Source organism: Antedon bifida, chromosome 6 (genome assembly GCF_963402885.1).
Source record: "Antedon bifida chromosome 6, ecAntBifi1.1, whole genome shotgun sequence".
Lineage (NCBI taxonomy): Eukaryota > Metazoa > Echinodermata > Crinoidea > Comatulida > Antedonidae > Antedon > Antedon bifida.
The window spans coordinates 22,429,072-22,452,547 of NC_136231.1; the positions used below are offsets into that span (position 1 = coordinate 22,429,072).

Here is a 23,476-nt window from a genome sequence, read left to right on the forward strand (position 1 = left end):
TATTCTGATGTTCAAACTATTATAGTTTTTAATTGAATAAAACAAAATAATACATCATTAAATTTCGGATAGTAATGTTATCACATCGATGATATACATTTATTTATAAATTCTTATTTTCTTTTTAATCTCCTTTTAAATACCTTTTCAATGACCTCGTATCACTGCAGTATTATTTTATTACAGCTAATTCGTAATTACCAGTGAAACCAGTATAACCTATCAATAAATAATGGCGCTAGACAGTATATTAAATTACTTCAAATGATAACCATGTATCTTGTGGTTATTTTTTTTCAAACTAATTTTTCAAGCTAATGCACTTTATAGTTTTCCAGTTAAAGATGTTACGTTCAGATAATATATGGTAAATCATGGTCGAAATAATACAAGCTTGTTCCGCTGGTTAGACCTTGTATTTAATCCCGTCAAATTTGTCAAGTGAAGTGAAGCGTGATGGTTTTTTTTTTAAATTATTTTATCGGTAGGCATTTCAGTATTGTTTTGTACGCGTTCTATCACCACAGTAGTGTAAGATTTAAACCAAAGTCTTCCTTGGTTTTAAATGGTTTCCTTTCCACAATCTTATATTTATTATTGCGTTTAGTGGTATATTCAGGCCTAAAATGGTGAAATTGGTAACTTACCGTAACCAACGTTCTATCTATTTACACTGTAATTTGCTAATTTACGGGGGGCAATTCAGAGTGATGAATTTTAATTATAGATCGTTAATGTAGGCCTATTGAATTTTGTATTGATTGTTATTACAGATTTGTTTCAGCGACTGGACGCACTACAAATACAATGCATTATTGGATTTTATATTTTGTGTTTCTTTTGTTATTCCACGAACTCTTGCTTAAATGTAATTGTGAAATAACTTGGAGCACCGACTTCGACAATGGGTGTAATTCTTGGTTCCAACCTGAACTCTCAATTAATGTTTCCCAATCAGTCACTGAAGATATGCCAGTCGGATCGATTATATACAACGTTTTGTCTTTGACTGGATTGGAAGTTTCGTTTTTGACTGGATTGGAAGTTTCGTTTTTAAAAGGAAGTTTTGATAACAAGTTTTCTGTAACAGAAACCGGAGCAATTGTTCTCGAAGAATTACTTGATTTTGAAACAAATCCAAGAGAATATGTGGAGCTTATACTTTTCAAAAATGAAGAAGGTGAGTTAATTACATCGCAATTATTGTCATTCCAATCTTACCATAGCTCGTAACAGATGTGTTGAAACTGTGTGAAGTCTTTTTAAAACCGAGACCAACTAATTTCTTTCACAAGTTTCATTTCCGAAACCAAGATAGATATAGGCAGATCCAAGAGCCCCACTAAATGTTGAAAATTATATTTAAAAGATTGCACATAGCGTTAAATTCCAGTGCTTAACTTTACAATTGTTAGGACCTACGTCTTGATAGAAAACAGAAACAGACATATTAGTTCCGTTACTGTGCTTTTTGTACAGTTGGAAAAAATGTGTAAGTTTCTTGTTAATGAGACAATAATTTCTTAACAGGTGAAATTATCAACGTTCACCTTGAGATAGATGTATTGGATGTTGATGAACCGCCGTCTTGGACTATGTCTTTCCAACCGTACAAAGCCCAAATATCTTCAAGTTCTGATTCTAATGACGTTTTATACCAACTATCGGCAGTTGACCCGGAATACCAAGAAGATCCTGTGGTGTATGGATTATTTTCAGGTAATTTAGATTTCCAACAACAAGATCGTTGTATTGTATTGTACTGATTTCCGCAAGATTTCGGTTTATTTCCCAATCCACGCCTGTTCCGTATCTTACTTTATGCTATTGGTAGTTTAAAATCACGTACAGTAATTGAATGAATTACATGGACTCCAACCCCGACCACAAGCTGTCGTTTTCAAAGTAAATTAAGGGGCCAGGCGTGATCACGTTCGTTATTACTACTGGTTTTCGTCGGGTAATCAACTAAAATCATTTCAACGTGGGGTAATTTAAAAAACAAGACTTAATAAGTAATATCAATAAAACACATATATCGATTACATTACAGTTATTTCACAAATATTTGAGCTTTTCCTCACAAAACGACAAATTCAGCATTCATATCCATTTAAAACAAGCGTTATAAATCATTTAGAATAATGTAGTATTAAAATTATTTCAAGTCGATAGAATTATCATGTACACGCTTAATGAACATTTAAGAAATAAAATTCTGTTTTCAAGGTCAAGCACAGTTTTGAACTCAAACACGCCAGTTCCTTAACAGTATTTATGTTATACCATCTTTTTTGATAAGCAATAAAGTTAAATGTTTACAATGTGGAAATTTAATTATCCAGGAAGCAGATGTAAATTGCATGTCGTCGTCCCGTTTGCCTTTGTCCCGAATTGTTTAGCAGTTGTTTAGGAGTATGTATTATAGAATTTCATATTTTAAATACGAATATAGACAGACCTAGTTTTATTCTTGGATGTTATATCTATGGACTATCCATACATTTATGTGTAAGTTTAAGCCTGTTTATAGGATTATAATGACGTCCTCGTTAGTAACCCCACGCAAACCCTCAGGCATTTCTGTTATCACATTTTAAGAAATAAATAATGAAAAAAATTACATGATATTATGTCGTAAATGCATTGACATGAATACCAAGTAAGTGTCACGGAGGTCTTCCTCCATAAATACCCCTTTAGGAAATTTGTCAGTCTCTTTGGAATTGTTTATTTATTTATTTATTTATTTTCAATCTTTCTACATAACAAAAAAAACATATAAGTATAACAGGGGAGTAGCGGAAAAGCAAAAGTAATAAAACTGTCATCTTGTGATGTGCTTGACCAGCCCCTGTCAACTAGGACGATACAATAACAAGGCCAACAGCCATTAAGTCGCGTGCTACAATGCATAGTGATACCGGACCGACAGACAGACAGACCGACAGACAGACCGACAGACAGACCGACCAACCGACCGACATAGTGAACTATAGATTCGTGTCCACGCGACTAAAAACCTAGATTTAACAAATTTAGAAAAATATTCTGATTGTATAAAAGTTAAAAATTCTGATTGTTTAAACTGAGGAAGTATTTTATAGTGAAGGGTCCATGATTTTAGGCCTAGGCTACTATAGTGTAGCTTGGGCTACTTTACTTCCTTTACTATAGAGGCTTTGTATACCATTATGTCATATCACACTTGGCCTTAGCTTACTTGATGCGTTATTATCCCTATATATTAACCTGTTATTTGGACGCATTCACATATATTCTAAAAATATCGTAGGCTCATACAGTTTTTGTAATAATGATGATGCCTCAATTAAATTTCTTACATTTTTTTAATTCTCAGATCAATACAACCTATTTAAAGTAAATTCTGAAACTGGTGAAATCAAATTAAAGTATAAGCCTTCGTCAAAGATTTTCGTAAATAAGGTATTAAGAATCACAGTGACGGTGACAGAAAAGGGAAACACGCAGAATCGCAATGCCGCCGATATATTTATCTACACTTCACCACAACCACCTCAGTTTACACAAGAAAGATATGTTGTTTCTATTGATGAAAATAACGTGCAACATACAATGTAAGCAACTTATTTTTTTGCAAAATCGTGCTATATTGATATAATTTACTCCTAAAACAATCTGATTAAAAAATATAAGCTATATTATTATAATAAACCTATTTTCCATATACGGTATGTTACGAAAGCTGGTAAACAAACTTTGAACTATAAATATCGCATAGTGTCAGGAGACACAGTACCTAATCCCATGTGATACGTATGTTTTGTCGTGAGACTCGATACTACATACTGTTTATTGTCGCTATACATAATACCGTATGTGTCAAGAATGATATAATTTTACAGTAGGTAACACTTCTAACACAGTAATTGTTCTACGTATTTAAGGCTTACTGAAGTTAAAGCTAGATCGTTTCAGCCATCAGACGGTAACATCTTCTATTCAATGACAAGACAACCAGATGACGTCAAGCATTTAATTCATCCGAATGGAACAGTTATAGTTATATCTCAACTAGATCGTGAATATCGTACTGGTTACACTTTACTTGTAAAAGCTACTGATTCAGTCGGAAAATTTACAATAGCGGAGGTATTATTATTAATCTTTAGTTTTAAGTTTTAATTATGTAGGATTGTAGGCTATGAGCTACTATGCACTTAGGAACCCTCTTAATGTATCACCTTTTCATGATCATTGTATTTATCCGATAAAGCCGAAATTTAAATTAGTAGGACTTTTTGTTTTCTTTTGTTTGTATTAAATGCTGTTTATTATTACATATTTAGATCCTGGTTTTAATCAATGATGTTAACGACAATGCTCCAGAATTTTCTCAGGACGTGTACACCTTTATTGATATCCGAGAGGACCACGATATAACGAGGCCTGTCGGGAGAGGTAATTGGCTTCTGATAAAACTGATAACTTTAAAAGTAGATGCAAATGTTTGTCTTTTTTTTATTAGATCGCGGTAAACAATTACACTTCAATCTAGGCAGTATTTGAGTCATTATACAAATTGTTTCTATTTTTATATGTTAATTTCTTAGTTTGCATAATGCACACAATTGCTGTGATAATTAAAAACAATAGAACAAGTTACCATACGCATTTATATTTCATCAGCTCAATAACGCCCTACTTAAAATTATATGTTCAAAAACTTAACATACTTTATAGTAAATCCACCAAGTTTTAACCAATAACACCATCTCTTAGTTCAAGTTTCAGATCCAGACGCTGATTCAAACGGAATATACTACATCCAAAGCAATACATCTATGTTTCGTGTGCATCAACAGCATGGGGATTTATACCCACTGGAAAGTCTGGATTATGAAACTAATCATGAACATCGGTTTCGGGTCAAAGCGACTGACCTTCGCGGGCGTTTTACCTGCGCTTACGTCATTATTACTGTGAAAAATATGCCCGATGAAAAACCTATATTTTCTAAACCATTTTATAAGTTCGAAGTTGACAGAAATGCATATCCTGGTTATAACATCGGACAAGTATTTGCTTACGATCCCAACGGTAAACAGATAGGATACAGCCTAAAACCTGAAGATGCTTCCAGATATTTCAACATAGAAGGAAATTCAGGTACCATCTTATTCATTAACATTCATTTATTATATTTGGGCAAAAAAACACATCTTAAAAAAAACAGCGTTAATAATTCATTATCATGTAGGGCGCCCTCTATATCGTCACACAATAATGTTTCCAATCCATTTTTAGTTAATCGTCATAATGCAGTCTGTCTTTAAAGGATGATAATACAATATAACTTGACAGTACAACGATAAACATCCTAATTATTAATGCCATTTACATTGTTGTATAGTGTACACACTTTTAGGTTGCCTCGATATATTCTCACATACTGCCTATTTTCTGGAAATAGAATGACGAATTATTGTTTTATAGGTCCAATAACGATTACTAAATTACTAAACTTTTCCAACAAACGCTTGTAATTTTTCTCTTTCATTTGATTTAAAATGTATTAGATTGATAAAAATTAAATTATCGTGTTTTTTTTTATACTTAGGCATCTTGAGACTTGGAAAACTAAAAAACGAAACGGCGGAAATTCTGGATCCATCGTACAGGTTGACAGTAAAAGCACGTCGCGCAGACAGTGAACGCGGAGGTCTACAGTCTTCATTCATTGAAGACGTGTTCGTCATTGTTGACATGAAAGATCTAAACAAGCACGTTCCTGAATTTCCTGATTGCACTAGTTATTCGCCTATAAAGATTCAGGAAGCGAAACAGACGGGTACATTTGTGATAAATGTTAGTAATTGCTTTTTATTATTTTTCTTCAATCATGTAACATTACCGCGAAACATCCAATTATTCTTTTCATTCATTATTCTATCTCAGTGACTAAACACAGATATTATATGTACAATGTATTACCCCCTGTCCCGTTAGCCACAACCCATCAATTTGAAAGTTAGTGAATATAGTAAGTCCTAACAGTAATAACTAGTGTTTATATCCATTCTTCGCTCACTGTGTGGCCGGCTAAATGAAAATTGTCAATACATTACACTTACAATATCTAAATTTCCGTTTTTATTTCGATCATTTGACTAAGTACTGAAGTTCTGTGAGTTTAGATAAATAACTCACGTACGCAATGACTTACAAAACAACATTAACGCCACAGATTCCTGTCTGACGACCCAGCATGGTCACGTGTGAAAGCTTCTACCTGATTACAACTGAACTGGAATAATGGCGCAGTGTGAACGTAGATTTAATCTATTTTCTGTTTTCGTTTTAGTTTGAAAACGAAAATTTGTGTTCACTAAAAAACATATATCCCTAACACAAACTACTGAAAAATATGGTTTAATAGCTATGTATATTATCTTACACAGATCACTGCAGTTGATAGCGACAAAGGAAAAAATGGTGATGTGAAGTTTTCATTAAACGATATTAGCAGTGAAGCATTTACTATAAAAACATTACCCGGTAACAAGGGAATTATCCAGACGCGTAAAAGCTTCGATCGTGAATTGCAATCTAATTACAATGTAACTGTAATCGCAACAGACCAAGCGCCGGAATATCAATTGCGTAACACGTGTACTATACATGTTGACGTAATGGATATAAATGACAACCATCCTAAATTTGATTTTACAAAATATTCACGTAAGTTACAACGAATGGTGGACGGTTTTATAATTGTAAACTATGGGATTACAGTTTAGGGTGATACAATGTTTTTTCATACGTAAAAATATGGGTGTGTTTCTCCTTATAAATCCAATAGCATGGTAATGTTGGTCGCGCATTATCAATATGATTAAACTATGTTGTGCTTAAACTAAAAATAAGACTTAAGGCCAACTCAGACAGCGTCGTACGACTAGGCCCGACGAACCATCTTATGGGGAGAAAGTTAAACATGTTTAATATTCTCCCGACGACATAAAAACGCTATCTCAAGATCAAACAGCACCTACGAGTCAGACGTTTCGTCGGGCCTCGTCGTACGACGCTGTCTGAGTTGGCCTTTAGGGAGTGGAATCGTGAGTTATGGTTAGGATTGATTCATTTTTTAACCCTGGACAATGGGATTGGAAGGCAAGCACAATAATCACAAGTCACAACGCTATTACAGATCTATTACCAATGCTAAGTGTATCACATCTTGTGCTAAACAGGTAAAATAGACGTGAATACTGAAGTAGGCACTGAGTTGTTGAAAATCCAAGCTCAAGATCCGGACGATGGTGACGAAGAACTATCATACACACTATATCCATTAAACGAGAATGAAAATATTGACTATTTTACACTTGAAAGTGGTAGATTGATTCTTAAAAAACGTCTGCCATCAGACTCAAAGGTAAGTAAACAATGAAAAATAACACCAAATGTTTCCTTGTTTGTCTAGTTTGGTTCATTGTTATGTTAATGCTAGACTCGGGAGCTAAGAAAGCGCGTGACCGTTCGCTCTGCCGTCATCTGATTAAATAATCTATGATGAAATAAGCTATAATATAGCGATTCTCGGCGATAAAGCACTTAGAATCGGGTAAGATAGTAGGGTAAGTGTGCATCGTGTTACAAATGCTGACACGATATGAAAACCCGTCAGCATGACGTAAAAATACGAAATATGCACTTTATCTTTAAAATAGGCCCAAAACCATGACAAAGAATGATGCTTCTTTTAGCCGAAATTAACATAAATTTCTATGCAAATGTATTTATTTTTTTATGAATAATAGACACAGAAACCGTGGTATTTACATTAAATAGTTTCTACAGTGATCTGTTTGTTCTTTTCTTTGAAAAGTACAGTATACCAAACTGAACTAAATCGACTTACTACTCAAAAATGCCATATGACAGGTGTATTCAGGATCTGAATACGTTATGTTAACCTTTAACATTCTCTATTGTAGAAAAACAAATGGATACTTACAGGGCGTGCTACGGATTCAGTCAATCAGTATGATACTACGCGGATCGTATTATCAACAACCGCAGACCCGCTGCCTACGTGGAGCATATATGCACCCTTAAAGAAGAGTATATTAGAAAATCTAAACCAGAATGAGTATATGTTTACAGTGAAAGCCGATGCCAAAGTTACGTATATGATAGATGAACAGTCACTACATACCTTCTCAATCGACACGAATGGGACTGTTAGAGTAAATCAAGCACTAGACTGTGAATCGGTCAACACGTAAGAATAACAATAAAGTAGGCCTAGTTATAAGCCGAAAAGGAAGTTCAAAAACATTTCCTATAATATATATAATGCTATTTTTTACCGCGTAATTGTTATTACAATAATAATACTAATGTTCTTTTCGGTAAAAACAATACATTAAATGAATTAGACAACTAATTGTATTTCATTGAATGACCTACTAATGTAAACACGTGTGTTTTGTTTTTTATTTTGTTTCGGCCAGGTATCGATTAACGATAGGAGCTTGTGATTTAACACAGGAACATTGCCTATATGCGACAGTCAACATTAGTGTACTAGATAAAAATGAAGCGCCTCGTTTCTTCCTGCCCGGTAGCTTATCAGCAAATATTGTCGAAAGACCCGAAACGAAAGAAGACGTATTCAAACTACAAGCGTATGATTACGACAGTCAAAATAAAGTAATAATATATAGTCATACTATAATGAATGCTTTCTCAAAACATTGTGCTTCAAAATATTTCAACTCCAATGGATTGAGATGCCATCTTTGATTTTTTTAAATATCTAAATTTTCATAGAAGAAATTCTCAACCGCCCGGTGATACTTTATTCTGAATAATAATCAATTAACGGTATTTATATATATTTATATTCTAATTGAAGGTTCCCAAGTTTGGATCTTGGTTTGGTCGGCTTTTTCTAATTCTCATAGATTTCTTTATCTTTATCGTTTCACAATGTATTAATTGCCAGTATACCACCGGGCAGTTTAACCATGGACCTATAAATTAGATAGGTCCATGGTTTAACGTTCCAAATATTCAATGTTGAATATCGTAATATAGGATATTAAATAAAACTAAAACAATACAATAATTGTCAGTCAGTGAAACATAACTAACTTCATTACTATTGATGTAGGTGGGTTACTCAGCCGTGTGTGAAGTAGAAAATAATGACTGTGACTTTTTTCAAATCTCTGAGGATTTTAAAACGATCAAAGATGCCGAATACGATAGAGAATCAAAAGCCTCGTATAATTTTTTGATTAAGGCAGAAGACAGCAGACCTCCAGATATAGAAGGTTTGTAACAGTAATAATTATGATAATGATATTAATGATTTTGAAAGTTATAAATGTGATGCAGTAATGTTTTAGTTGTGATCAATTGTTAAATTGCATAAATAAAACTTGTTTTCCTTTTTTGTAGATGAAAGATCACTTACTATAAATGTCCTTGATCTAAATGACAATTTCCCCGAATTTGAAAACGATAGTTACAATGTTGTACTAAAAGAGGATACATTGGTTAACACAGTCCTGCTTACAGTTAGTGCAACTGACGCTGACACTGGTATGAATACTATATGGTCTATCGACATACATAATACATAATAAAACATAATCAATCTATTTAGAGTTTATTTATTAAACATAATACAACGATGAATTTCGAAATTTCTTTTAAAAAACAATTGAAAACTGAGATGTTAAATTTACCTTCATTATTCTGAAGAAGCTGTTCGTGTGAAAAACGAAAACGGGATGGCAACTGTTACCATATCCCAATTGCGTTGTTAATTTGCAACTCATTTCCATTTGCAGTAAATTCATTGACTGTCATGATGTAAAATTTACCAAACGTTTTGATAGAAGTTTAACTGTATTTTAGCAGTTCTTGAAAATAATTGTTAGTTTTTTCATATCTATGAAGCATTTATTTTATTATAAATGCTTCGAATAAACACCATGCTCGAATAAACGCTACCTTAAAAACACTCCTGAGTTTATTTGAATGTAGTCTCCATTGGTTCGCCTGTACCACACTATATTATACATTTACTCTACTTACTTACTTTACTATATGTACTTTATTATTTTTATAAACTTAGATAAAGTGGAGCATCTAATTTTATATGGGAATACAAGTAGAGTCACTAACAGTCAGATTCATACATTATACAAGCATGACACATTTAAAGTTGACTCTGCCACAGGAGAAATAATCCTATCAAAAAGACTAGACTTTGAAAGTATCCAATTGTACGAATTGACGTACGCTGCCACTGATGGTGTTCACAATACAACTACAACATTGCGTATTGAAGTTACTGATGTCAACGATGAAGCTCCAAGATTTTCTCAACCACGATACGAAGTCTCGATCAGTGAGGGCACGGTTTATACACAAGAAACTACATTATTGACTGTAAGATTAATTTTTTTATGAAAGTTCGGATCTAATTGTTCCTAAGTTACATTTCTTTCTTTAATATAGTCGGTGAAATTGTTTTAAGCTATCTCTATTTCCTCTTTTTTTTACAAACTTTCCGTATAGATTCTTGCAACAGAAGATGTCGACCCGTTTGGCAGCATTTGGTACTCTCTCTACGGCGTGCGCGATGGGGCGTTTACCATAGACCGGCTGACCGGTGACTTAAATATCACAAGGCAGTTGGACCATGAACTAAGAATTGATTATACCTTTCTGGTAATTGCGACTGATGGTAGTGGTGAAGGCTTATCGTCTGCAACAGAGGTTACTATACGCGTTAAGGATATCAATGACAATATACCGTTGTTTTTAAGTCCTCAGTATATTGGTAACATCGATGAAGACCTTCCAGTAGGTAAGTTTTAACAGAATTTTAACAATAAAATTCAAACAATCTTACGTATATCAGTCTGTTTAAATACTTGAATCGCTGGTGCCTGAATTATTATTCATGTGAACCAGTATGGAGCCTACATTTTTACTTTAGTATTTTTAATTTGTTTCTAAAGGAACGTTTGTGACAAGAATATCTGCTACAGATGCCGACTCTGGTGGTTATGCAGATATTGTATATTCTCTTTCACCATCGTCTTCTAACTCTAGAGTTGTGAATAATGGTATTGGTGGTCTATTCAAAGTGGCTCCATCTGGTGACATCACTACACTAAGCGTATTTGATAGAGAAGAACAAAACACATATTTTCTTGAAGTACTGGCTACAGATATGGACTCAAATGTTGCAGGTCAGTGTGATATCATGCTTTTATTATTTACATCACTCGACGATGTTGATCTCACGATGTAACACTTAATGAGTCTATACTTTGTTTATTTCCTAGGTTTTAAATATTCAATTCTAATACTATAGAATGAGGAACATCTCTTTGACATTTGTTTGGTAATCAATACTCTATTGTTTCACATTTAAGCAACCTGTACAGTGACAATTAGTATTATGGACATAAATGACAACCAACCTACAATTCAAGACGTATCTAAAGTTAAGATACCAGAAGGAGTAGACATTGGATATAGCGTTGCTACCATTTACGCTCAAGACATGGACATTGGTGAAAACGCTGAAATTTCATTTGCCCTGAGTGGTGATGAGTCTTCGACATTTCTACTAGACGTAAATCCTGTTAATAAACAAAATGCAGTTATTCGAGTGAACAAGGTAAAAAAAAAAAGAAATTGAAATTGGATAACGACTTTTTAACATTCTCGTCAACATTCAGTCAATTGTACGCACGCGAACCAGAGATCAAATTGTTACGCTCTTGCTATAATTTTACCAATCACGACGGGATTGATGATGCATCGTGCCGTGATTGATCAAATTACCTACGTTGCGTCCACGTTCTTACGTTGCGTCCTAGTGGAAACCAATCTTTTTGCTGCATCCATTCACACGTATTATTTTACGAACGAAAGAGTGTAATGCGTGGTTCCCACTAGCGACGCAACACAACGACGTAACGCAACGTAAGGGATTTAACCAATCACAAGCGATGAATTATTCAACCTGTCGCTTGTCATTGGTCAACTCGCTTGCGTTGCGTCTACGTCCTTGCGTTGCGTCCTAGTGGGAACCAAGCTTAATGGGAGACTGCGCATGACTCAATGTTGAGACGAACATGTATAACTTTACGCTTGAAGAGAGGACCCTCTAACGATACTATACATTGTATACATTTCATCTAATAAATATATTTTTCAATTGTATGTACAGAAATAATATGTAAATCAATATGATTGAGAAGTTTGTAATTTTCATTATTTGGTACGTACAGATTCTTCATTATCAAGACAAGACTACTTACAGCATAGCAATCAATGTATCCCAAACCAATTTCATCCGGATGTTGCAAGTCATCGTTGATCTTGAAGATGTTAATGATTACGCTCCGAGATTTACCAAAAATAGCTGGAATGTGTCTGTTTTGGAGAATGTTATAATTGGGACAAATCTTGTGGCAGTCACGGCAACAGATCAAGACCCAGGATTTAATGGTGTTATCCGGTAAGTACGGTATTTTGGTATTTTATCAATTGAGAGCACAAAATTGGATTGGGAATCCATAATATGTCCTTATCTGTGTGTTTTTTATTTTGGTTGTGCTTTTTTTTTTTGCATTTAGTGCAGCATTGTTTATGGTTGTTTATTTATTTTTGTTTAAAAAAAGATACTATTATATACTAGTAAAAGTAAATTTAATTCAAAATTAAATTGCCAGTATACTTTTTGTCTTTTCATTGATTCTATTAATTTATAAGATAATAATTAGATTATAAGATTATAATAAAACTCTTCCCTGGTATTATAGGTAAATTCATCTTACACACACACCCCTATAATACTCATTAATGTGAAAATAATTATCCATCGTGTTTTATTTTTCGTCCAGGTACTCCATCACTGGATCTGATAAACTGTTTGATATCAATAGTGCAAATGGAAGTATCTATTTAAAAGGGGGACTTGATAGGGAGAAAGAAGACAGTCATACCATTATTGTAGTTGCCCAAGACCAAGGTAAATGTTTAATACGTGACAGCTGAAATGACGACATGTACCATAATCACAAAATTGTGGTGATTCATTGAAACATTACATACTTTTGCAGTGTTTGTGATAGTAATATCGCAGTCAATTTTGTGTGATTTCATGTCTAGCGACAATTAAGCAGCTTGCAGTATCGCGTCTGCAGATGGAAACATACCAAAGAGGATAATATATAGTGTCAGAACAGTATCTTATTTGATAAGGGTTGCTATTAGAAGATTCGATACTGCATGTTGTTAATTGTCGCAGACATACTGTCGTGTATCGGGTCGTTATATCTGGTGAATATTGAAGTGAAGTGTTGGTGAAGGATGAAATATCTGAATATGGTTTGTAAGATCATTGTAAGAATATTTTTAAGCATCAGTTGATTAATATTATTCTAATTGATAGGTTCACCATCATCATCCACATCCACTGCTGTACATATCAAAGTCTTAGACGTCAATGACAATGGCCCTTTGATCCGCATGGAACACGACCCCGTTGTGTTGGACACGGTAGTGCCTCCTTACCAAGTTGTTCAAATTAAAGCTATGGACTTAGACGAGGTTCAAAATCAAGGTCCATTCTCATTTGAGTTAATTTGCTCGGATGATCCAGATATATGCAGTTACTTCACCCTCACAGATCAAAATGGTATTTATTTTTTCTAATCTACTGTTGCTTATAGTCTGTCAAAATGTATATAATTCAGGTAGGAATAATGTGTCTAAACAGTGTAGGAATAATGTGTCTAAACAGTGTAGGTACTTTAATACGTCTATTCATCAGACTACGGCAAGACCAGATTCAAAAGTTATCTAACTCCATAACATTCATTCATTCATTTTTTTAGATAATACGTCTATTCTTCAGATTAAGGCAAAACTAAATTCTAAAGTTAGGAATAAATATATAATCAGAGTTCGTATACAAGACAGCGGAGAGCCACCACAATCTTCAATCAATACGGTGACAGTTATTGTAAAATCCCCTGGTGAGTCTATTTTACTAGATTTATTATCTTTTGTAATTCTTGGTTTATTTAATACAGCCATATTTAACTTTTAATGTTTATATTGTTTTACTGTAGGTTCTGACAGTGGTTTATTCATAATCATTGGAACCTGTGCTGGCGTGTTTTTCCTTCTTCTTTTAATCGGATGCTGCTGTGTATGTTGTTATAAACGACGAAATCGGTAAATAAAATTATTATTATTATTATTACGAAAATGTATAGTGTTAGTTTCATACAAATTCATTGTATATATCTACCATTATTAGCCGCGCCTATGAATGCTAAATTACCATAGTATCTTAAGTTTTATGATGATCGATTATCCTTGTGATTTGTATGAACATAGTATTATAGGCCTAGAATTATTATTATTTATCATTAGCATAATGTAATAAAGAGTATAAAAAATGTTGATGATGTTTGCCCTACTCTGACGTAATTTTACTTACTAATACACCTGTCGACCATCATCGCAAACTCGGTCTAGACGCCATGTTAGTGATTGGAGGTCGTGGATTCGAGTGCAATCACGTCAGAGTAGGGAAAACTTCTCTCCAGAATTAACCAAGCTAATTTGAAGCAGTTATCAAATCTCAATAATTATTTAATAGTTATGTATATTTGTTCTCTTCAATCTGCATTTATATTATTACTAATGAGTAAATAAATTGTTTATATTAAAAAGTTGTTCTTTAAGGAAATCGTATGACGTAGCAGGTTATACACAGACGTACCAATCATTCACACTTGGTCTTAGTGGAGGTAGGCTGTTTGATTGAAATTTCAATATTCTTCTTCTACATATTGTATTTAGTTTTAAATAAAAAACGCCCCTTTAAGCTTTGTACCCACTAGGACGCAACGCAAGGACGTAGACGCAACGTAAGTGAGTTGACCAATCACAAGCGATGGATTATTCGAACTGTCGCTTGTCATTGGTCATACGTCCTTGCGTTGCGTCCTAGTAGGAACCAAGCTTTATGAAGAACCAATAATATGCTAATCATATGTGTGTCTAAACCTAGCTTGTATTTCGCTTTCGTTAGGTATGATGAGAGTTGGTGGTGGTTCAAACGGTGGTGTGGACGCTCATCGTCGTAAGTTAGCCAGGCGCTCGCTTACCGAAAGCGATCATGGCGATCACGGCCAAAACAGCTTCGGGATGGAGTTAAATAGTTTATGTATATCGAACGATAAGCTCACCACACTGTGCGAAGAAAATGAAAAAATTGACAGAGAATATTATCACTCTGACAGTTCTTTAGATTTAGTTTCCACCGTGTCTTTCTCAGTAGAAGCGAAAACATCGAATTGGGTTAAAGAAAGTAGAGCTAGAACTCTACGTCCAAAAGAAGATATGCATGAGTATAATCATGTCCCACCTACCTTTACCTTTCGCACAAAACATAGAACATTCACCCCAACGTATGTATAAACGCTTGCAATGGGAGCTGTGCAAATAGTTAATTTGTTTTCCATAATATTTGGAGTTTAATACAGTAAATTACGCTTGCACGCAAATGATTTCTAAGCAGCTGTTTAGTCGATATTCTTGTTAACTTTGTAATGTTATGTAAGAGTCATGCTTTCATCATACGTATGTTAAGTATGATTGATCTTCTTAGCTGTACTGTAGAAAAGGTTGTTTATAAGTCACCTATGTGAGTTTTATAAGATTAATTTCTAGTACAGTAATTTAGATTTTATCAGAATTAGGCCTGATCTATGCTTCTTGCTGTACATTCGCGTGTATTGACTGGTTCAACGTGCGCTTTAGTCCGTATTCAAAATGTTCATAGTGTAAGGAAATATATTGGCCTATTTACGCGTCTCTATAATAATTATTTTTATGCATAATATTACTGTCTGTTAGCTATAGCCTACTAATTGCATAACAAATAATAAAGCTTTCATTTTACATAAGAAATGTAACTATACCGTCATCAATATGAAATAACCGTTAAACTAATCCGTGTAAATATTCATTGTAAATTAGTTGTAAATTTAAGGTTTGAACAAAGTACTGAAATAGAGTTTATGCTTGTCCTTGATTAATCTAGGACATTTTGTTTGTTGATCATGTGTTTATATGTTTTATGAATGTTTTCGTTTTATGTTGAATTGTTTATTTTTTACATAATTACCGTTGTCATTTGTTCACGTTACCGTCTCTGCTAATTTAGTTTTTAATAAAAAAACAAAAAAACAAATGTATTACTGCGAAATTAAAATTATGCAAATTTAGTAGTATAGTGGGACTGAAACTTTACGGTCGTCAGTAACAATAGCAGTTTCCAATAAAAGCTGAGCCAATGACTTCCTGGGCAATAGGATTATGGGATATATCATCATCGAGGTCGAAGGTTAACATGACGTCATAATACTGCAAAGTTTACCAAAATCATGGCCGAGAATGATCTCGCGATGATTTTCTGAGAATTTAGTTAATGTGTGAATTTCAGTCAAATTATATTTGCAAACTGTGAATTATTTATATTTATTGGTTATTTTAAATAAAGCTTTTAATAATACAGGTTATGACCTGGGTCTAACCTTCGTTTAGAAAATTAAGGATCTAGGCCAGGCCTAACTAAACCATGGAGGTATACCTCCATGACTAAGCTATACACTTAGCCTGGCCTATAAGCTTGTGTACTTCCATCGTCCACGTGACCTTCGTTCACGTTCACTCATAATCAAAACGTGATGATATGAGAGGTATATTCAGAGCGTCATTCTGGCGACTGGAGCATCCTCTACTTCTCTACGGAGCGCCATTTATGCCTTTATTAACCTCAATAATAGAAATAGTACTACGGTAACTGCTCAAGTGGACCCAATTTAGCACCAGGGTAGCACAGTGATATAAAATAGAAATAAAGTCACTAAATTTTAATATCTTTTCGTATGTTAATACACTGTGTTCAAGTGGACACAATTTGGCGCCAGTGGAGCACAGTGAAACTGATATAAAATAGAAATAAAGTCATTTAAGTTTCAATATCTTTTCGTATGTTAATACACTGTGCTCAAGTGGACCTAATTTGAAGTCACTTAAGTTTAAATATCTTTTCGTATGTTAATATACTGTGCTCAAGTGGACACAATTTGGTACCAGTGGAGCACAGTGATGTAAACTATAGAAATAAGTTACTGAATGTTAATATCTTTTCGTATGTTAAACTGTGCTCCAGTGGACCCAATTAAGTTTCAATATATTTTCGTATGCTAATACACTGTGCTCCAGTGGTGGAGCACAGCGAAATAGTCACATACAAAAACATCGAGAACTAGAATTTAATTCGTCACTTTGACGAATTTTAGGTGATCATTTTTATAATTTTACTGATATTTAATTTTTGCACGTATGTTAAATATTACAGCAAAATATTGATTTGTGCAATCCTGTGACCTGATATGATGCTTATGGTGCTGATTGGTGCCTATTATGTGTCATAGAATATATGCTCCATACTCTACAGTGTACTGTATATCTATATACAGTGTAACATAGGTGAAATTACGGGAACCACATCATGTTTGAATTTTGAAAAATACATCTGAAAATACTTCAAAAATATTTCAAACTTCCAGGTATATATGTTAAATATCGGTACTCTATAAAAATTAGTTTCAAGCCATATCAGTTATTTTAATAACTTGCGTTTGTCTAAGATAAATACTTATTTAGTGTCCCCGGAGAGTGCACCTATTCATGGAAATATGAAATTAAATATTAAGTCTCCAGTACTAGCCCACCATGGTTGTGGCAGAGCTAATAATAATGAAAATAGAGCCCAGAATTGCACTTATACTTATTACTATACATAATCACCTATGATAATTATGATAATGTTAAAATTTCAACTATCCAGATGCGACTTCAACATTTTAGGTGGGGTTTTCTACTTTAAAACTCGACCTCGTATATACCTAAGGCCTAGCCCGGCGGCGGAATTAGTCTAAGCTTCGAAATTGGTCTAAAAATCGGCATCTTTCAAAATGTTCTATATTTGATCTTATTTTACTCTCCATTATCTCCATACAAGAACCATCGAAGACAAACTATCTGTTTAAAACATGTTTATTCTGGGGACGGTGCGGCCATACATAGCAACTACCATCAAAGTTTATTCATAACATTTTACAATAGAATATCTTGCATGAATCGGACGTTTTCGCTACCAATGTAGCAACATTGATTAACAAAATCAAAATTTAACAGTGTGGCGTGTTGACCGCGAATGACTAACAATAGCATCTTTCCCACTGCACCTGCACAACCATTGCATAACATAGCACGGCATACCAAACCGTTTCGTACACCTGCGATGAAAATAATAAATTCAATTTCTTTTTAAATTGAGGGCGGCAAACATAAAATTTACGAGATCGAATACAGGTTGAAAAAAAAATTAAATAAAAAAAAAGATGTTAAATGTGCTCTCCCTGCCTCAGCACTAAGGCCCTGCCACAGCCTTTTGGGGTCGTTCCCAGCACATCACCAGATGCATTGATGTTGTCGCCTCATGATGTGTGGTGGAAAGGGGGACGTATAATCTGTGAACCCCAAACACAGTGGTCGCATACCTTTAACTCTATTCCACCGACCAGCGTGGGAATCGAACCCACGACATACGTGTTGTCAACACGACGCTCAGGCGATTGAGCTAACTGATCATTTTGGTTTTAACAAGATTAATAGGATATTTATGACGTAGTGTTGAATTACGTAATATACGTATAAATAGACTATTATCAGCTGTTCAGGCATGTACTACTTTGTGGCTTAACGGGTAATGCTCAGGTTTGGGTGCTCTCAGTTCTAGTAGATTGGGTTCGAACCTCTACGGATTTTTTTTTTTTTTTTTTTTTTTTTGAAAATAATTAATATTGTTTTTTCTTTTATTTTGAAAGAGAGATATTTTGAGGGTTGTAAATGTCAGGCCTAAACAAGTGGACCTTTTTTAAAATCAGAAACAAAGTTGCATGGCATTATTTTCCATCCATTCTTTTCGAGATTACTTTTGCAAACTAAAAGAGGGGAGCTGATAGGTTCCCGGCCGGAAAATGTTTTATTTACATGATTTGAACAATCTTCTAATGTAAAGATTAACAACATCAAAATTTAACAGTGTGGCGTGTTGACCGCGAATGACTAACATACCATCTTGCCCATAATACACCTGCACAAACTCATTTGCATAACAACGCACGGCATACCAAACTGGTTAAAATAGAGCTGCAAGGTCTCCGGAAATGACATCTATTATTTTTTTAAACATGGTATAAGACTCTTCAGTACCCCACCATGCTTGGGGCTGAGCAAAGATAATTTTGAAAAATAGAGCTGCATAGGTTCCCGCCCCAAAAAAATGGCACTTTACATGATTTTAAATTATATGAAACAAACTATTAATAAGATTCACCAGGGACAATAGAGCTTGTCATCGGAAAGTGCTCCTATAATTCATTAACATATGAAATTAAATATTAAGTCTCCAGTACTAGCCCACCATGGTTGGGGCAGAGCTAATAATGAAAATAGAGCCAAGAATTGCACTTATACTTATAACTATACATAATCACATATGATAATTATGATAATGTTAAAATTTCAACTATCCAGATGCGACTTTAAAATTTTAGGTGGGGTTTTCTACTTTAAAACTCGACTTCGTATAAGGCCTACCCGGCGGCGGAATTAGTCTAAGATTCGAAATTGGTCTAAAAATCGGCATCTTTGCCAATGTTCTATATTTGATCTTATTTTACTCTCCATTATCTCCATACAAGAACCATCGAAGACAAACTATCTGTTTAAAACATGTTTATTCTGGGGACGGTGCGGCCATACATAGCAACTACCATCAAAGTTTATTCATAACATTTTACAATAGAATATCTTGCATGAATCGGACGTTTTCGCTACCAATGTAGCAACATTGATTAACAAAATCAAAATTTAACAGTGTGGCGTGTTGACCGCGAATGACTAACAATAGCATCTTTCCCACTGCACCTGCACAACCATTGCATAACATAGCACGGCATACCAAACCGTTTCGTACACCTGCGATGAAAATAATAAATTCAATTTCTTTTTAAATTGAGGGCGGCAAACATAAAATTTACGAGATCGAATACAGGTTGAAAATAAAAATTAAATAAAAAAAAAGATGTTAAATGTGCTCTCCCTGCCTCAGCACTAAGGCCCTGCCACAGCCTTTTGGGGTCGTTCCCAGCACATCACCAGATGCATTGATGTTGTCGCCTCATGATGTGTGGTGGAAAGGGGGACGTATAATCTGTGAACCCCAAACACAGTGGTCGCATACCTTTAACTCTATTCCACCGACCAGCGTGGGAATCGAACCCACGACATACGTGTTGTCAACACGACGCTCAGGCGATTGAGCTAACTGATCATTTTGGTTTTAACAAGATTAATAGGATATTTATGACGTAGTGTTGAATTACGTAATATACGTATAAATAGACTATTATCAGCTGTTCAGGCATGTACTACTTTGTGGCTTAACGGGTAATGCTCAGGTTTGGGTGCTCTCAGTTCTAGTAGATTGGGTTCGAACCTCTACGGATTTTTTTTTTTTTTTTTTTTTTTTTAAATAATTAATGTTGTTTTTTCTTTTATTTTGAAAGAGAGATATTTTGAGGGTTGTAAATGTCAGGCCTAAACAAGTGGACCTTTTTTAAAATCAGAAACAAAGTTGCATGGCATTATTTTCCATCCATTCTTTTCGAGATTACTTTTGCAAACTAAGAGGGGAGCTGATAGGTTCCCGGCCGGAAAATGTGTTATTTACATGATTTGAACAATCTTCTAATGTAAAGATTAACAACATCAAAATTTAACAGTGTGGCGTGTTGACCGCGAATGACTAACATACCATCTTGCCCATAATACACCTGCACAAACTCATTTGCATAACAACGCACGGCATACCAAACTGGTTAAAATAGAGCTGCAAGGTCTCCGGAAATGACATCTATTATTTTTTAAACATGGTATAAGACTCTTCAGTACCCCACCATGCTTGGGGCTGAGCAAAGATAATTTTGAAAAATAGAGCTGCATTCCCGCCCCCAAAAAATGGCACTTTACATGATTTTAAATTATATGAAACAAACTATTAATAAGATTCACCAGGGACAATAGAGCTTGTCATCGGAAAGTGCTCCTATAATTCATTAACATATGAAATTAAATATTAAGTCTCTCAGCTCTAGTAGATTGGGTTCGAACCTCTACGAATATTTTTTTTTTTAAATAAAAAATAAATAAAAAATAAATAAATAAATAAATAAAATAGTGAATATTGTTTTTCTTTTATTTTAAAAGAGAGATATTTTGAGGGTTGTAAATGTCAGGACCTTTTTTAAAATCAAAAACAAAGTTGCATGGCATTATTTTCCATTAAATAGACTACCACAAATCCTCGAAAAGAAGCTCATGTGCTCCTTCATTTTTGGTACTCTTGGGTGGGCTTCTTTTCCACATGAAGTTCTTTTCGAGATTACTTTTGCAAACTAAAAGAGGGGAGCTGATAGGTTCTCATCCGGAAAATGTTTTATTTACATGATTTGAACAATCTTCTAATCTAAAAATTAACAACATCAACATTTTAACTTTTTTACTCTGCTAAAGGAAACACAAAGGATATTAGGAGGACTGAGGACGATCAAAGCATATTGATCGAAACGTCGAGAAACTCAACAGTTCTTTTCAGAACTAATATACATGGTGTACCGCAAACTTTATATCAACAAAGGATTTTTTTTTCTTAAATTTATTAAAATGTAGTGACCTTATTTCTATTTTATACCACTGTGCTCCCTGGTGGCAAATTGGGTTCAATTGAGCACAGTGTATGAACATACAAAATATATTAAAATTCCGTGACTGAACCAGTTACCGTAGTCCTATTTCTATTTCTGAAGTAAATAAAGGCATAAATGGCGCTCCGTAGAAAAGTAGAGAATGCTCCATCGTCAGAATGACGCTCTGAATATACCTCGATATGAGGTATACTTGCCCCAAGCATGGATGTATAATATTTTATACCTCCATGCCCCAAGTGTATATTTATTGTCATTTTTAAGGTTAGTCCACCAGTCGGCGTTTCGGTTTTTGCCTGAAAACGTATGGAACGCCATATGCGCCAAACAAATATTTTTTTTTTACTAATTTCGGTCTAGAACCTAGACTAACAGTGAGATAACATTTGATAGTGGTATTAGGGTGCTACCATGAATGGTCTGTTGACCTTTCCGCAATTAAGAGCACTTATAAACACATATAACAACATGAACAATACAATTGAAAAGTTTAAGCCAGTATTATATATAATAAAAAAAATCATTTTATTACTGAGTAAATTAACATATGTATTAATATGTGAAAATATCTGTTTAAACTATAGTCTTTCAGAAAGTTAGTGTAGTCAGCTAATCCTATTTTGTTTTTTAGTCAAATTAAGGTTTTGTTCAGATAATATTGTTTTAAAAGAATGACCTCCAAACAACAGTGTCATGATAATCTCACTGACAGTTCAATAAATTATTAGTATTGATCTGATATTATATCAATGAGATCCTCCACTACAAAAAAAACAACCTTCAACTTATGGAATTACTGCTAGAATTGTGAATGAACAGTATATTTGGGTTAATAATATTAAATCGTAAAATTGTTGTGAATGAACATGTCGTTAATTATAGTGTAAATTATGTACAGTTGAGACACCTCTATTCAGGTGACACCTAATAGTAGCCTAAACACTTTCCCGTGAAACACTACGGCCAACCATATTCAATGAAACACATTCCTATGACAATGTGATCGTATCTTAATTAGACTAGAACATCTACAGAAAACATAATTACACATTATTAGTATTAATTGTTAGGAAAATGCTATGGCTTTATAACTTTGTGCAAAGCAAAAACAAAATACGCCTAAAGATTCTTGTGATTCAAAACCATTAACTTTATGAGTAATGGTAAAGTAGGAATTATGCAATATTGTACATTTATAAGTACACGTGACTATAAACACATATAACTACACATTGTTACAGAGAATGTCTGCTAGGGAAAATGCGCTTATAGAATGTATTATGGTATCATAATTAAAATTATCCAGGCTTCATCCTCGGATGATCTGATACCGGTGTATTTTTTATATATATATACACAGTATATGTATATGTTTATACTTGTTTTTTCTTACGTGCTGCAATAGATTTTGTAAAAAAAATTGAAAATGTATGGTCGGTAACAGATAATAATAATCATAACCTTTGACGAAAACAATAAATGATTGTTTTGTATTATACAGTAGAAACTCTCCTTTGGAACACCCTTAA

The 23,476-nt window shown here is 34.0% G+C and overlaps 2 protein-coding genes across 2 annotated transcripts in view; both read left to right on the plus strand.

Annotated features, from left to right (window-relative positions):
- Window positions 1–23,476, plus strand: part of LOC144844755 (ribitol-5-phosphate transferase FKTN-like) — a 170,085-nt gene that overhangs the window by 69,347 nt on the left and 77,262 nt on the right. The window lies entirely within an intron of this gene.
- On the plus strand, window positions 774–22,196 carry LOC144844532 (neural-cadherin-like). The gene is made up of 25 exons (XM_078701480.1): window positions 774–1,180; window positions 1,531–1,719; window positions 3,362–3,599; window positions 3,930–4,134; window positions 4,332–4,443; window positions 4,765–5,151; window positions 5,603–5,850; window positions 6,444–6,723; window positions 7,239–7,423; window positions 7,986–8,272; window positions 8,505–8,703; window positions 9,167–9,329; window positions 9,457–9,600; window positions 10,139–10,455; window positions 10,585–10,876; window positions 11,031–11,264; window positions 11,451–11,698; window positions 12,315–12,544; window positions 12,930–13,057; window positions 13,481–13,726; window positions 13,926–14,066; window positions 14,163–14,268; window positions 14,773–14,849; window positions 15,134–16,443; window positions 22,135–22,196. The coding sequence occupies exons 1-24, from the start codon at window positions 808–810 to the stop codon at window positions 15,520–15,522; spliced, it is 5,418 nt and encodes a 1,805-aa protein (XP_078557606.1). The 5' UTR covers window positions 774–807; the 3' UTR covers window positions 15,523–16,443; window positions 22,135–22,196.